Below are 16,190 nucleotides of genomic sequence, written 5' to 3' on the forward strand. Positions count from 1 at the left end.
TGCCATAGTTAAGCGTCCTTAAGTTCAAAGGGCACACACCGAAACTATACCGACTACGTCGGAAAAATGAACATTTTGATATTTTAAGGTTTATAGCATTTTATTCATCCCTTTATATTTCCACTTTGTCCCCTTGGATCGTTCAAGTCTCATTTTTTTCCAAAATGTGTACCAGTGATTACCATTTAGTCAGCTTCAGTGTAAAGCTTGAACCATCAGTAGGGAAGAATTTGTCTGAGGCTGAAATCAAATATATTGTCACTGTATTCGATCAATTATCAAATACACGTTTTATGTTATATAAAATGTTATAACATTGTTTAATATGGAGCCACTTTTGAACTTTACTTAAAAAAAACATAGTCAAGTTCACTCGGTGGACGATAGTGTTTCGTTATAACATTCACCATCGATGAGTTACTTGAATTGAGACACAGACTAAGTTTTAAACCCTTTCAACCCTGAGCAATTGTTATACAAGAAGTACAAACATTTTTCATTTTACTATTCACTTTACAGGGTAGTGTAAAAAGTAAAATAACAGCAACAAAAAGAACTCCGAGGGGAATTCAAAACGGAAAGTCACTTATCAAATGACAAATAAAAATCGCAAACACATGGGAAATAACTTTCATATTCCCGACTTGGTACAGGTATTTCCTTATAGTTCTTTTGGTGCTTTAAATCTGGATTTATAGCTAGCTAATTGGAAACCTCTTCCTTGTATGACAGTTGCATAGAAAATCATCATAATGACAACGGTGTGTGAGAAAGAAAATACAAAAATGACGACTAAAGGGTATAGATTTTTTCTCATGTTTGAAGGTCGATCATACCACATCTTCTTATTTTGGTTATACATGATAGGTTAAACAATCAAACATTAGGGTATGTGCAGTCAACACTGTGATATAATCTTAATCGCTATAAACACATCACCTATGTCAAAAAGGAAAAACAAAATTCCATAAAGACACTATTTAGACGACGCACATAAGCAAATGAAAGAAAAAAGCACGAACATCGTTAGTATAGTGCACGTAGCCTTAATTACGTATTCATTGTCATATAAAGGTATTCACGATACTCAACAGTGTGTATTTCCTGCATATTGCAATATATATATATATATAGTGAAAATTTTGCGTTTTGTATAGTAATAAAATTATTCTTAGAGACCCCGTCACGTCAAAAGTAGTCATTATTAATTGCAAATGGGTGACACCAGGGAAAAACATTTAATCTGAGTATCGTATTATTTCTTGTACAAAGTTTAACGTTTTACGTTGTTTTTAAAATCGACATACTTTAAATTGTATAGTTTTACTGTATATCGTTATCCTAATATTCAGCCTTAATTACCAAACTATGCACTCTTTTGCTGAGACTTACTATTTTGAGTTGAAAGATGGTCGAAGAATATATTACACAGCTGTACAGATATTTAAGCCTCTGCATTCGCAATCCGAATTATAAGGATGTAATGATAATAATTTTGATTCCGGAGACAATATATTTGATTTTTACCTGTAGACAACGGAGTGTCATAAGAATCCAACATCTGCCAATATTGTCTATTTACAGTTAGGGCATCCATACCGCAAACAGATCTGATCGATTGACCATATGTTGTTGTAGTACTGGTAAAGCTGAAAAAAAAACAAAAAAAAAAAACGTTAGTATTAATTTTGTTAAATTTCTTTAGAGTTATAGTTTCTGAGAGTTGTCAATTTCGGTTGATTTAAAAAAAAAAATGCTATTCAAAATGTATCGGTTTCAGTCGTTAAATTACTATTTATGCTCTCGTGTACAAAAAAAATAGTTCTTTTTTTCTCTTTTTGTCATTTGTATAATCAACTTAAAACATGTTTCGTCTTGAAAATAAAGAATTTCATATTTTAAGTCAAATAGGTTTTGATACTTATATTAGTTCTTACCTAAAAGAAGAATCAGCAGCTTGTAAATTCTGCAATGCATTAAATAGCGTCTGACCTTCATTTAACGACACTGACCACACTCGGTTGAAATGACCTGATACGTTGTTTATAACGGTAATTTTAATCGAGAATACCTTCGACGAAGGAGGGGTAGTAACTGAAAGAAAAGAAATAAAGTGGGCTTAGAATAACAAAATAAATGCCAATATGAATATCAATTTAGTACTTTAACCTTATTTAAGTAATTATATGTATTTATTTTTTAAATTGTATCTATATTTATTGTAAACAAATAAATATTTCTTCAACAATCCTCCATGTGTGTGCATCACTGTGTAACATATTTTTGGAATATAACTTATAAATTGTAAACAAATAATTTTTCCTACCGAAATGGACAAAAAAAAAAGCGTATTCATCGCACTTCGTATTTTGTTAAAAAATATAAAGAGGGAAATTAGACACGCTTATCATGGCGACAGGTATCCGCAAAAAGTACTATACTAATGAAGAAAGAAATCAGTACATTCGCATATGCTTTCTTTACACATTATTTCACATCAGTATTTTCTTTTCAATAAAATACATATATATGCTAGTTGTGTAGTTCTAGTTTACAATATAGAATGAAATTCAAAACAGTGTGGCTGTGGCCATTGATTGACACATTAAATTCATCCATTGACTGGGATAATTTAGGTGAACGTTTGTATGTAACGATCACTGCTCACTATGTACTTTTTAAAGACACTTTAACTATGGGGTCACTAAAGGTTCTCAACACCTTAATAAAGTAATTCGAAAAATTAATCAGAAATAACACGATGTTTTGATTTATATCAATTATATAAATCAAAACATAAAGGTTATTCCTGATTATTTTTTCGAATTATTTTATAATTAAAGGCGTTAAGAAACCTTCGGTGACCCCACAGTTTAAATGTCTATCTTAGGTACGTCGTGAACAGTGGTCGTTACAGACAAACGTTCACGTAAATTGTCCCAGTCAATGGATGAATGTAATGTGTCAATCAATGGCCACAGCCACACTGTTTTGAATTTCATTCTATTATGGTTTGTTTTACTTCTTACTTATACTTAATTGAACAAGTCCATCTTTATACTTGGAAGCTTTACCTATTATGTCTGATATACAGGGAGTTCTGCCGACATCGATGTACGACTTTTTGGCCAAGGCTGGTAAAACAGACAACAACATAGACTTATGTGGATTTTTGCTTCGATCTGAAGTAAATATTTTAAAACAAAATAACATGATTACAGTTCAACTTATAATTACCATTGTAGGAACAGCGGTTTGCCTTATAAAATGTCAAAGTTATAAAACATAAATTTATGTTAGGTTTTTCTATATTTTCGAAATAATTTTTGATACGTTGCACGAAGGATGAAGAATAGGAATTCTGTATTTCTAGTAAATCTTGTATAATAGATTAGACAACTACCTGAAAGATTACGATTTGATAGATGTCGATGTTAAAACTTACATTTTTCTCACAAATACTGCGAATTTCAATCTATTTTATAGGATATTTTATGAATCGGTTGAGAATGTTTTGCCTGAATTTTTTTCATTTTAAAGCAAGGGTGTATATTTGTATTCACTAATGTGTAACGTGCACTAGATAACAATGTTTATGTGTATGTGTACTAATCTTATTGAATAAAAATGTGAATATATATACTTACCAATAGAATTTGCCATGTATGCTATCCCAGCATCTGACAGTGATTCCAATGATTTATTATGACTTGCAAATATTGCCTGATTTTGGTAAAATATATTTTAAAATTAAAAAATTAAAAAAGACTGGCTAATATATGTATATTTTGATCTGCTATCATTTTATTTCAGTGTTTCTTTAAGCGAAAAAAAAAAATATATATATATATATAGCGAACAAAAAATTTGCGAAAGAAAATTTACAGATCTAACATTGTTGGGTTGATGTTTAGACGAGTTATATATATATATATATATTATATACTTTTATCTTACCTGATGGTCTTAACGAAAAAGACGAGAAAAGGTACAGGAAAGATAATGAATAATTTAATACAAAGCATCGTCCTTTTTATCCCGTAATATTGGCCAATGTACGTTGCTAACTTCAACTACCAATTATGTATTTTCAAGGCAGCTAAATCCAAGTGCAACATATACATTGAGCTGCAAAATTTTCTTATTTTCAAGGCAGCTAAATTCAAGTGCAACATATACATTGAGCTGCAAAAGTTTCTTATCATCTACATCCGATTTCACCTGGATAGATGCACGCTTGATAAAGCTAGTTGGTCTAGCGAAATATTGCGTTTATTTTCATCATTTTCTAAATATTTTAAACATTCTTAAATTTACATACTAAATAGTGTGTTAAAATTACATTGTTAGGCAATCTACTATTATATTAATTGATATAAATATAAAAAAGAATGTCTTTGACATATTTTAACCATTTTTCAATTTTCCAAAATATCATCTGTCCTCATATGTAGAGAACTGGTTTAAAAACCGCATTTCAAAGCTTTAATTTCCCCTTTTTTGGCTGAACACTTTATATTAACGGCTAATTATGTTTTAATTACCTGTACTGATAATGCTGTAGAATATTCATTTCCGTATAACCCTTTACTATCACGTTTGTGTAGAATATATCTAAATGCTGCCTTTGATTGTGATGAATATGCTGCATTATTGACACAAGCATAGGCTAAATAAACCATCGCAGCTTCGTCTGAAATTCAACATGATAAGTAATTAAACACATCCATTCATTTTTGGTTCTAATTAATGTCAAGATTCCCCATATTCACTCTGTAAATTTTACGGACATCAACACGAATTGGTTGATCCATACGATGTATCTCTTTCCAAACTAACTATAGTCATTTTTACCACGTGTTAGATTGTGGTTTGTCATTACGTCGTCTGATCTTTTGATTACCGAACGTGAATTATTCCCGAATGCGACTGTTTTGCTGAGTGTGAATTCGTATTGCTTTAAGACGTGGCACGGTACTTTTCAATCCCAAATTAATTTGTTGGGTTTTGATGTTGTGTTTGTTGTTGTCATCGGCTTTTGTCAAATGTCTTAACGTTTGTAGTTGTAAATCGTATTTTTTTTCTGTTATTCGTGTGTTGTATTGATCCAGTTCATTTGGTAGATTTAATTTTGGATCAACGAAATTTACACTATATATTTGGTTTGCAGTTTGATCAGAAGATACACCCACAAAGCTAGATAATACAAGTAATCATCTAATTACTACGACAATTAAATATTAATAAGTATTATATTTTCACTGTTATTGATATAAGTTAGATAAATCATACAAATCTAATCTTGAATTTCGTCCAAATTCTTTCTTAATTTTCGGAACACGTTTTAGAAATTGAAATGTGACGTCACTTTGGGCGTTGCATTGAATATGGTTAACAACGCTGTGTTTTTGTAATGTTTTCGTTTTCAATCTATACAGAAGCTAGTCACCACTTCAGTTTAATCATGTATATCTATTATATAGTCATTTTATAAAATTTACTGTTTGCAAAACTATGTATTATTCTTGATAATAATGATGTTTTTGTCCCAGGCGGATAAAATGGCCTCACAACTTTTTGGAACTTTTGGTCCTCGGCGATCTTCAACTTTGTAGTTGTTATGGCTTTCAAACTTTTTACATCCGAGCATAGTTTTGTGTGGACGTAGCGCGCGTCTGGCGTATACAAATATTTTTTAACCTGTTACTTTTTGACGGCTATTATTCGTTTGTTTCTCTGTCCTATATTTTCTCCCATTTATCTGTTTATTTATTGTAACCCTGTTGTGTAATGTTGTCATTTGAATGTTATAATTAACACTGTCATTAAAGTGGTAGGTTTGGCAAGCCACAAAACCAGGTTCAACTCACCATTTTTTCATAAAATGCCCTGTACCAAGACAGGAAAATGGCCGTAGTTACATTATAATAGTTCGTTTCTGTGTGTGTTACATTTCGCTGGTGTGTCGAAGTTGTCTCGAAGTTCTCTTATATTTTATACGTTTCCCTCAGTTTTAGTTTGTAACCCGGATTTGTTTTTTCTCTATCGATTTATGAATTTTGAACAGCGGTATACTAAAGGCAACAGTAGTATACCGCTGTTCAAAACTCATAAATCCATGGACAAAAAACAAAATCGGGGCAACAAACCAAAACCGAGCGAAACGCATTAAATACAAGAGGAGAACAACGACACAACATCGAAACGCAACACACACAGAAACAGACCAATCATCAGACAAAACACCACGAGAATAACAAATGTAACATGAAAACCAAATACATGAATTTGGGATAGACAAGTACCGTGCCACGTCTTATCTCAATATCTCAAAAATAAGAGAAAACACAAACGACTCAACGTTAAAATGCAACACAAAGAGAAACGAATAATATATAACAATGACCATCTTCCTGACTTGGTACAGGACACTTTTAAAGGGGAATAAAAGTGGTGGGTTGAACCTGGTTTTAAGGCATGCCAAACCTCGCACTTTAATGGCAAAGTTAAATATAACATTGAAATGACAACATAATATTACAGGACTACAATACAAATAAATAGGAGAACATATTAGACACAGAAAAACATGATTAATAGATAACAAAAAGCATAAAAGCATACTACTGTTGCCTTTATTTATCACATATTATTGTTACTCATATATGTAGTTTTCCTTCTAAATTGGTTAAGTAGAAAAATCGAGTCAAAACAGAAGAATATAAAAAATTGAATAATTCCGATAAGTTGTTTAGCAGTTGTTATGTAAACTGTCTGGTTCTATGTTTTATGCATTTGTTTACTTTGCAGTTCAGTATTTCTGTTGTTCAAACGTTTTTCGTCTTAAAGTTGATCTGTCCCTCGGATTTGGTTTGTGACCCGTATATGTTTTTGCTTAATCGATTGATGACTGTTAGTTATCTTTGTTTATGACAACGAAAAACCACGAATATTACTTTGAACATGGAATAGATTCAAAAGTACGTATTGAAAATTCAAAATAGAAGTTGTTGTCTCTTTGGCACATTCCCCATTTCCATTTTCAATTTTAGAGATAGTTTCTGAGGAAAATGTAATATAGAAATAATGATTGTTTTCTCGATTTAAAAGCTGAAGACAAAGTTGAAAAGCGGATTCCTTATTTTACTATTATCATAGTGTTTGTGTCCTGTACAATTAACTGCATTGAAGTTTTAAAAATAGTTATAGAAAATATATTTATGCTCATGAATCAAAATTGCATTCATGATATAAATAAACTCATCATAGATACCAGAATTGAAATTTTGTATTTTTGCCAAACGCGAGTTTCGTCTACAAAAGACTCATCAGCGACCCTCGAGAAGAAAAAAAGAGTTGAAAAAGGCCAAATCAAGTAAGCATATAATAATTAAAGGCTGGAAATTATATGTGTTGTCGTCATATTTACTTATTATTACACGATTGGCGTCAAACTACCAATGATACCTACCAACACCGAATGTATAGTTGCCTGGTTCAGTTGAAATATCTTTCAAATAAGCTGCATCTACAGTAGCGTTCGCGTTACACAATGATAGAACAACAAGTGCATATGCAAACTTGTTGTTTTGAAAATGTTTCGAAGATACGTTTAGATGGTTCTGGAGTTTATCTATCAAGTCATGTCCATAGAAGTTTCTTGGATCTTGACATGTAGCTGTTAGTCCAAGGACGTAATGAGCTAACTTGCCGCGTCCCCATGCAGGATTTGTCAGTGCTACATCGCTGTAAAAAGATAACAATCTGTTTCATAAGATCTTATTGCACATTTTTGTCTTGTTTTAATTAAAAAAAAAAAATAGCCAAGATTTTGAAACCAACACAAATACCTGATTATATATTTGTATAAATTATAGACATTTATTCAAAGAAAGGCCACTCAAAATAATTAAGAATCCAGTTAAAGGTTTTTTTGTGCTAAAAATAAATCTTCAATACACTGTTCATTTTGGTCATTAAACCGTAAGTTGGCTTATTGGTTATCATATCACAACTCCTTATTGTTCGAGTAAATAAATGCCAAAAAACGAGCACACAAGTCTTATACAATATGTGATTAGACAAATGTAAATGAAACTTTATCAAGCATATTGATTATCGGCTCCCAGGAGTCGATATTAGGAATTGAACGATGGACAGTCAGTGCGTTAATTTTTCTTGCTACCTGAATAGAAGATATTACGAGACGTGAATAATCAAAGTTTATTGATTGGTTAGGACAATCCAAACCTAGTAAATGTCCTTCAATCCCGTGGAGAATCGAATTTGTGCTCTCTATTTTAGCAATTAGAGTTTGCCTGGTCATTAATCATGCATATTCATGATATTGGTACACAGGTAACTTTTATCTATAAATAGTCGAATCTTCTAGAGTTTCGTAAACAACAACGTTAAACGATATATACTACTTCATAACGTGTGACCTCACGTGTGTGGTAAAATTTGTTGATAGATGCACGTGGATATTCTAGTAAACGAATTAATCTACAAAGCGAGAGCACTTTCCATTTTCATCAGCTAAGAGTCGACTAGCCCTTTTTAAAAGATTAATATGCTTGTTTGTTGTTTGTCTTTAAGTTTTTTTTTTCTTTTCTTTTTATTTTGTTTTTGCCATGACAATGTCAGTTTGTTTTTGACTTATGAGTTTGAATAATCTTGAAAACATTTGTCCTTCTTTTCTTTTGAAATCTTTAACGCATAATACTTATTAGTGATCTGCAGATATGAGACACTTTCATACTTGCTGATTGCAGATAACAAATCCAAGTTCATTTGTTTTACACTTATATACGAGGCAGGATCTTTCTTTGAAAACCATGCATCATTCGCCAAATGAAGTGCAATTATTGCCTCAGCCTCAGAACGCTCTCCCCATCCCCATTCAGTATTTCTTTGTTCAAGAAGCATACGAGTGCCATCCTCTATTGCGCATTGCCTAACTGTAAGGATGATTATTAAATAATAAATTATCTAGTTGCCTTTTATACAACACATATAAAACACAGCATTACAAGTAACACCAAATTTATAAATTTAACTTGTAATTGAACGTTGAAATATCCCTCTTGAACAATGCTTCCTTCAAGATGAAACGCCTAAAGGAGTTGAATAATTATTTTTCAAAAAAATTATAAACCCTCAAATTATATATTTTTTTTCTTCTAAAAAAATGTCCATAAAGTTTAATTGATACTTGAAGTAATTAATATTGGATTTTCCAAAGTCTGCAATATTTAGCTGGTCAAAAGGATTTCATAGAAGAAAATATATGTTTGCTTTTTCTATATTTTTAAAGACAAGGTTAACTCAATATATGTAAACTACCTTCGCGTACTGAGAGTTGTCTTCAATTACTTATCTTTACCTATTGATCAGTCGCCTTTTTTTTTTTTACTTTATCAGAAATACATTTACTTTGACTTTTTCATTGACATTATTTGTTTTCGTTAATTATCACAATTACATTTGAACGCTCGATGATAATTCAATTCTATAATCAATATAAAAAAATTAGGTCTTGTTTTGTCATAATTCATACCTTTGTCCCCGGTAAGCATAATTTGACCGCTGCATCCGGTATGGTTTTCTCCTACAAAAGAGCATTTTGAACATTAGCATCATGATTAGACGAGTCTTCGGATTAGTGCATATACTTTATATAATAAATAGAAGTTTATAATATTTTGTTTCAGGACAGTTTGACAACACGAATGCGATAGGTGAATGGAAATGTTCCAGATAACATACATTACACAATATTACCTGGGGTTATTGGATATAAAAGTGCATATTTTGTCTGAACCAGATTAATAAAATCTTATGATGTACTATTGACTTTGAAAGTTGCATGACTGACTGGAGTCGACCAACAAACACATTTGACGGCTGTTCTTTTCTTTAGAGGTTGACGAGAATTGCCTTTTTTCCCCTTTTGTATATATATTTGTTGTATTAAAGTATTATAAAACAGCATACATACATGTAAATAGAGAAAAGCTTTGATGGATACGATATCAACAAAATAGGCTGAAATTGTCAATTTCAGGTGATAGCATTTTGTTTCTAATATTTTACTTACACTCGATTCAAGTGATATTTATTATATGCCATACTATTACGGAGTTTGTTTTAATGAAATAAATATAAATAATTGTTTTAAAATTTCCATTCATGTAGAGTCAAACACAGTCATAACTTGTGTTTGATTAATGTGGTTACAAAATTATAAGTTAGAAAAAACACTTTTGAGACTATAAAAGGGAAAAAAGCTAACCGCGCTTTTTCGTTACGATTATTAGAAAATTGGTTTTTCGAATTTAAAAAAATTTTCATAATTCATATCCTATTTTGTATACTTTTTTCAATCAGGAAGAACGACTCAAATGAAAAAATCTCAAGTAAACCGACAGTCATGGAGTTTATTCGAATACGTAATTAAAAATAAATAATAAAATAAATTATAATTAAAGATCATTAAATTCCCAATCTGAAAAAGTTAAGATACCTTTAGGTAGCAGAAAACCTCCAGCCATCTGAATCAAGATGCTAAGGATGGTAATGTCTTTAAACATTTCTACCAGGATCTAAAATTGAAAACAACAGCAATTTTACACGATTTTATATTGCACAACCCTTGACTGTTAAAGACTGCTACTATTTTAGTTATAACAATTATTCTATCAAAAATGATTTTAATACATTGACAATATTTGAATATCTTTTTCTATGTTCCGATTTGTTGTACTTTTGTTTGTCTTTGTCTTTTTTTAGCCGTTGCGTTGTCAATTTAGTTTCGATTTATGATTTTGAATGTTCCTCTGGTATCTTTCGCCCATCTTTTAAAATGATTTCGAATCTAAAACTATTGTTGCTTTCTTCTCATCTATTTTTATTAACTTACCCAAAAACATAAGGCATTTGCAAACAAACGTTACACTGTTTTTGGTAAATGCCTTACAGTGACAACTTATCTTGAGTTTGCAATTGATCTGGCATGATTAATTTTATATAATGAAAATAGGAAGGTGTATGACATTACCGATTTAGAATAGACATAAAACACTATGTTGTATTATCCATAATCAAGAAATTTAGCTTTTTTAATATGATGGACATGTCATCCGTAAAACCTTCGTGGGTTTTTTTCTTCACCGGACAGGAATATCAAATAATCAAATGATAATTGTGATTAAATGGTAATTTTATATTAATACTGACCTCAGTAGCCACTGTCATGTGATGCACATTGTCTTGTCTTTAGAAATAAAATAAAAAGGAAAAACAAACAAATCCGAACTTACCGAATTGGAAAAGGTAAAGTCTATAGAACCTAACAAAATCAAACACTCGACTACATCAAACAGCGACTGGAAAACAACTTATATTTCTCTCATGGTACTGTACATGTATTATAAGTAAAACCAGGGATAATAGCTAGCTTAAAGAGGCACTAGCTACGAGATTTATAAAAAAATCTAATTTATTATATTTTTTGCTCAATCTTTAATGAAATGCAAATAATGAAATTACTATTCGCTTTTAGCAGCCAATATGGTTCAATTTTGTTAAAATAAGCTAATACACATTGATTATGATTCGATCTCATTGAATCCGTATTAATGTGAACTTCAATTTAACCCCTTACCTTGAGATGGATAACACGTGAATTGTATGTGTAAAGATATGTAAAGGAAAACAATGTCAACATGGAAAGTGAAACAAAGGTAAATCATTTGATTAACTGATTCGATCTACAAAAAATCATTCTTGTACATGTTAAAACGATGATTAACATTTATTTTTCACCTATGATATGATATTAAATAGACCTAGAAAATTCCAACTGAACGAGTTTGCTTAATCTATTTATATCTATATTTTTGTATACATCGCTGTATATGGTCATCGGATGACTTTCGAGGTCATATCGATAGTTAATAAGATGGCATATAGACTAAAATACACATGAAACGAAGCTACGTATTTTCATGCCCATGTCCTGTTAATTGCTTGTTTTAGACTTTTAATAGTTTGGATAAATGTTTTACATTGTTATAAATCAATATGAGAATTTGATTAAAATCGGCGAACATGAATTTGATAGCTAGTGCCCCTTTAACGTCTCATTTGTTTGACAGTTGCTTATAATGAGTACTGTAATATTGCCAAATACCATGTGAGCAAACCTAACATATATTTGTACAGTGGGAAACGTGATAATAATTGTTATCGGTCGTCCAACTGTCTATATCAATCTACTCAGCTCTTAATAAAACTCCATATCACGGCTTTGTGACGTCAAATACGTTGACCTGGCCTTAATAACTTTGAACTGGACATATCAGCGACGTCATAATGCTTGAACCGACGTTGATAAGTTTGACCCGAACTTATCAAGTCAACTTCCGGTTGCTGGTGAAACTAAGACAATACTTCCAAAAGACGCAAATACAGCCCGATAAATCGATTATCAGGTTATCGGCATATTAATATTGTAAAATATCAGCTGCTCGACATAATATGAAGGCTTTTTGATCTCGTTCGCTGCGCTTACTCGACAAAAAGCTTCATATTATGTCTCGCAGCTGATATTTTACGATATCAACATGCAGACAACCTGATAATCGGTACTGATCCGGAAATCATAGATAAAGAACATAACTAAATCGAATAATCCTAATAAACATGCACTTATATCTTACAAAGGCAATAACAATAATGATTTTAGTATTTGAAAGTTAAAATGGCATAATCGTTTACATGTACTGCAAAGTATGCCTTTACGATTGAACCGACATTACCTGAATTCATTACAAGTAAAGTGCAATTCCAATACATGTAGTTTATAGATTTTATACTTTTAAAAACATCCTATAATTCAATGAGATTTCGACGAAATGACATAGACTCTTTTTCCTAACATGACGCCTCTTCTCTTATTTTATAACCCGGAAATGCCTAACATAAAACATCAAACAGCTTGACGAGATTATAAAACAGAATTAATAAATAAGTATAAGAGTGTTACTAAAAGTGCAAAGGAATAAATATCCAAAATCATAAGATAGAACTATCCAATCAGAATATAATGTATGTAGTTTAAGCAATAAGTTTAACGAACTCTTAAGAAAAGTTCAATATGGAAAGCCCTTTATCAAATGTCAAAATCAAAAGTTCAACACACATCAAACCAATTAAAACGACTGTCATATTCCCGACTTGGTACAGGCTTAATTACCACTATTTAAAGAGGCAAAATATACCAGAGGAACAAAAGACAAAAAAATGTACTCAAAACACAACACATTGAAATAAAGATTGAGCAACACAAACTCCACATTAAACTGTGTATTAACCTAGCTAAATAAAATAAATGTGCATAAAAACAGCTAACATCTGTTAATTCAATGACCACACAATTACCCTTATTTACAAAATACAGGGATAGTTCTGTATCATTTATTTGGTCATGTGAGTGAATTATTGCAATCGAAACATCTTTTGATTTTTCGTTTATAGTCTTTTGTGTATTATTTTTTGAACCGTTATAAATACAGAAAAATTGAAAGGAGTATACATATTAATAACCTCTACCATTTGTCCATATGCGTCGAAACTGTTCAACAAATTCTTGAAATCAAAACTATGATATTTAGAGGTAAAATCTATTTTTCCTTTATGCCTCATATGATTTAAATTATAATATATGATAATATACAATATATTATGATAAATAAGCACTTTAAATCACAAAAAAAAATATTATCAAGGCAAGTTTTAAAATATTCAAAGTCAAATGTTGCTGATATAGTAAGTAGACTGTCACTCTTCATAGGAGTGATTGCCTTCAAATGAAGAATTTATTTTACTCTCTTTGTTCTTTTCAGCAAAATACAAAGAAAATAAAAAAGAGAGAGTTGAAGCAAAGGAACTTTTGCTGCGAAATGAAATTTGTTATTAACAGCTTCAATTTTATTTCTCGACAAATGTCATTTTAAAATTCATATAGCTGTTTTAATGTTGTACTCAAATTTTCCAGATTCAAAAAGTACCCCTTAGATATTGTTGGAGCACGCTCATACTGATGAATAGGTATAATGAATTACCCACTTCAGCAAGTTCTGATGATTTCCATTTCATTTTCGTTGTTAGATATTTGGCTTGGATCTGTAGGACAGACAACACACGCTTCCTTGTCGTTAGTTCCTGGTACGTATGATTAGTGTTTCAATGTAACTGTGGTCATTACAATTTATATTATACTATCAGAATTGTAGCTAAGGTAAATTTCTATAGTACTATCAGAATTGTCACTGATGCTAGTTTCTTTTATATTCAGAATTGTAAATATGGTCATTTTTTTTTTTATTATTCTACAGAATTTTACTGGGGCAATTTTCTAGTATACTATCAGAATTAATTGGCATGAATGTATCACTTAAATTTCCTCTCACCGTCGGGGTACTTTTGTATTTTGTAAATAAGGTTTAGTGGGTGCTTAAAGAATACAAATTCTATAGTGTGTACCGATGCATCTTTATAGCAAAATCCTTACTATAAATTATTGTACAAGTTATACGTACCGACGCTCGAATCAAAACATTTGGAAAGCCAAATCAATTGCAAGGTTAAAGACAATTTAAAACAAAAAACTTTAACATGTTATGCAAATTGTTGCTTAGGCACCTTTTGACAGAATATTAAACCTCATTGGTTCCAATAAAAACATTTTTTTTCTATTTTGGTTCGGCAGACACGCATTGCGTCTACGCTTGCAATCAGTGACATTCGAAGCAAAACAGTTGGATGGACCAAAACAATACGAAACTGAAAAGACTTAAAACCTGTTTGCCTCTGTTTTATATCCTTTCTATCCTGTAACTGTTTTAAATCTTAAGACCACACATTTTTGCCATTACTTAAAGGGGTAGCTTTTTTTTTCTATAATACATGTATATATAGAGATAATATCTGTAAAAAAACAAAACATAGTGAAATATGAATTGATTTCTTCGGTATGAATAATATGATTTAAATAAACACAAACTATCCCAAACCCAAACTGACTTGCATAAAACTAAGTTAATAATGATGTATTACAGTAAAACCATATCTAAAATAGATGCAAATGAAACAGCTTGTGCACATATATATTAAATATATATTTACTGTGCATATTTACTGTGCAAAATTTTGAAAAAATACTATGTTTTGAATTTAAAACGTCTGATTTTTTAAGTCCTTACCTTTAAGTAGTTTGGTTCAAAATTCGTATTCTATAGAAATAAAATGTTTGTCTTTGTTATAGGTAGTAAACGTAGTCTTTGTTGTACTTAGTTTTAATGTTATAGATCGATCATTGGCATTACACAGTATATGACGTATAACAGGTTATCATCAAGCTTAAGGTAAACAGGATGTTCGAATTGTTTTTACTTTATCTAAAATGTACCTTAAACAATCCCGTTTCATACGTAATGTCATTATCTGAAAGCTGGCAGTAATACATGTTAATGTTTGTCTCAATAAAGCAAATCTTAATACTTCGACTTCAATCCCGTTTGTTAAGTCCAAGTCCGTTGTGAAAAAACAACTGTTTCTTTGAACACTGTTTTCTTTAATTTGACCTATGCTAGCACCTTCGGGATTTTGGTAGAAAATTGTGGCCTCGAGCATCACTAAATATACGTTGATTGTCAAAATGCGCATCTTGTGGATAGTCTGATTCATTGCCCACCGTTGGCTATAAACCCTGTTTTGTTTATAGCTTTTCATTTATTTAACAAGCTTTGGATTGTCAAATATTTTGGCCTCAACCACTACTGAAGAGACATTGATTGGCGAAATGCATATCTGGTGCAGAACCATTGGTACCTTTAATGTTTAAGAGCTTTTTTTCATTATTGTCTCAGTCAAAGTTTATCTCTAATGGAAAAAAGTAAAATAACATAAACACCGATCTCAAAGGGAAATTCAAAACAGAAAGACATGTTTTTTGTAAATGGCAAATTCAAAAGCTCATATACATCAAACGAATGGAGAATAATTATCATATTCCTGACTCGGCACATGCATGTAGAAAATGGTGGATTAAGCCTGGTTGTATAGCTAGCTCAACTTCTCACTTGCATAATACAATATAATTCACTTTTATATTTTGAACCCTTGTG

At 31.0% G+C, this 16,190-nt stretch overlaps 1 protein-coding gene across 2 annotated transcripts; it reads right to left on the reverse strand.

Moving 5' to 3' along the window:
• Positions 1 to 73: 73 nt before the first annotated feature.
• On the reverse strand, positions 74 to 15,420 carry LOC143068067 (cobalamin binding intrinsic factor-like). 2 transcript variants are annotated; one of them, XM_076241813.1, is made up of 12 exons: positions 15,267 to 15,397; positions 11,239 to 11,275; positions 10,526 to 10,604; positions 9,560 to 9,610; positions 8,762 to 8,960; positions 7,472 to 7,746; positions 4,545 to 4,693; positions 3,648 to 3,723; positions 3,075 to 3,182; positions 1,938 to 2,094; positions 1,528 to 1,649; positions 74 to 240 (listed from the first exon to the last, which is right to left on the reverse strand). In XM_076241813.1, exons 2-12 carry the CDS (start codon positions 11,254 to 11,256, stop codon positions 179 to 181), a joined length of 1,296 nt encoding a protein of 431 aa, XP_076097928.1. In that variant the 5' UTR covers positions 11,257 to 11,275; positions 15,267 to 15,397; the 3' UTR covers positions 74 to 178. The 2 variants fall into 2 exon arrangements, with proteins under 2 accessions (XP_076097928.1, XP_076097929.1); XM_076241814.1 differs by lacking the exon at positions 11,239 to 11,275 and having other exon boundaries at positions 15,267 to 15,420.
• Positions 15,421 to 16,190: the final 770 nt, after the last annotated feature.

The sequence above is a fragment of the Mytilus galloprovincialis genome, chromosome 3 (genome assembly GCF_965363235.1).
Source record: "Mytilus galloprovincialis chromosome 3, xbMytGall1.hap1.1, whole genome shotgun sequence".
NCBI classification, from domain to species: Eukaryota; Metazoa; Mollusca; class Bivalvia; order Mytilida; family Mytilidae; genus Mytilus; species Mytilus galloprovincialis.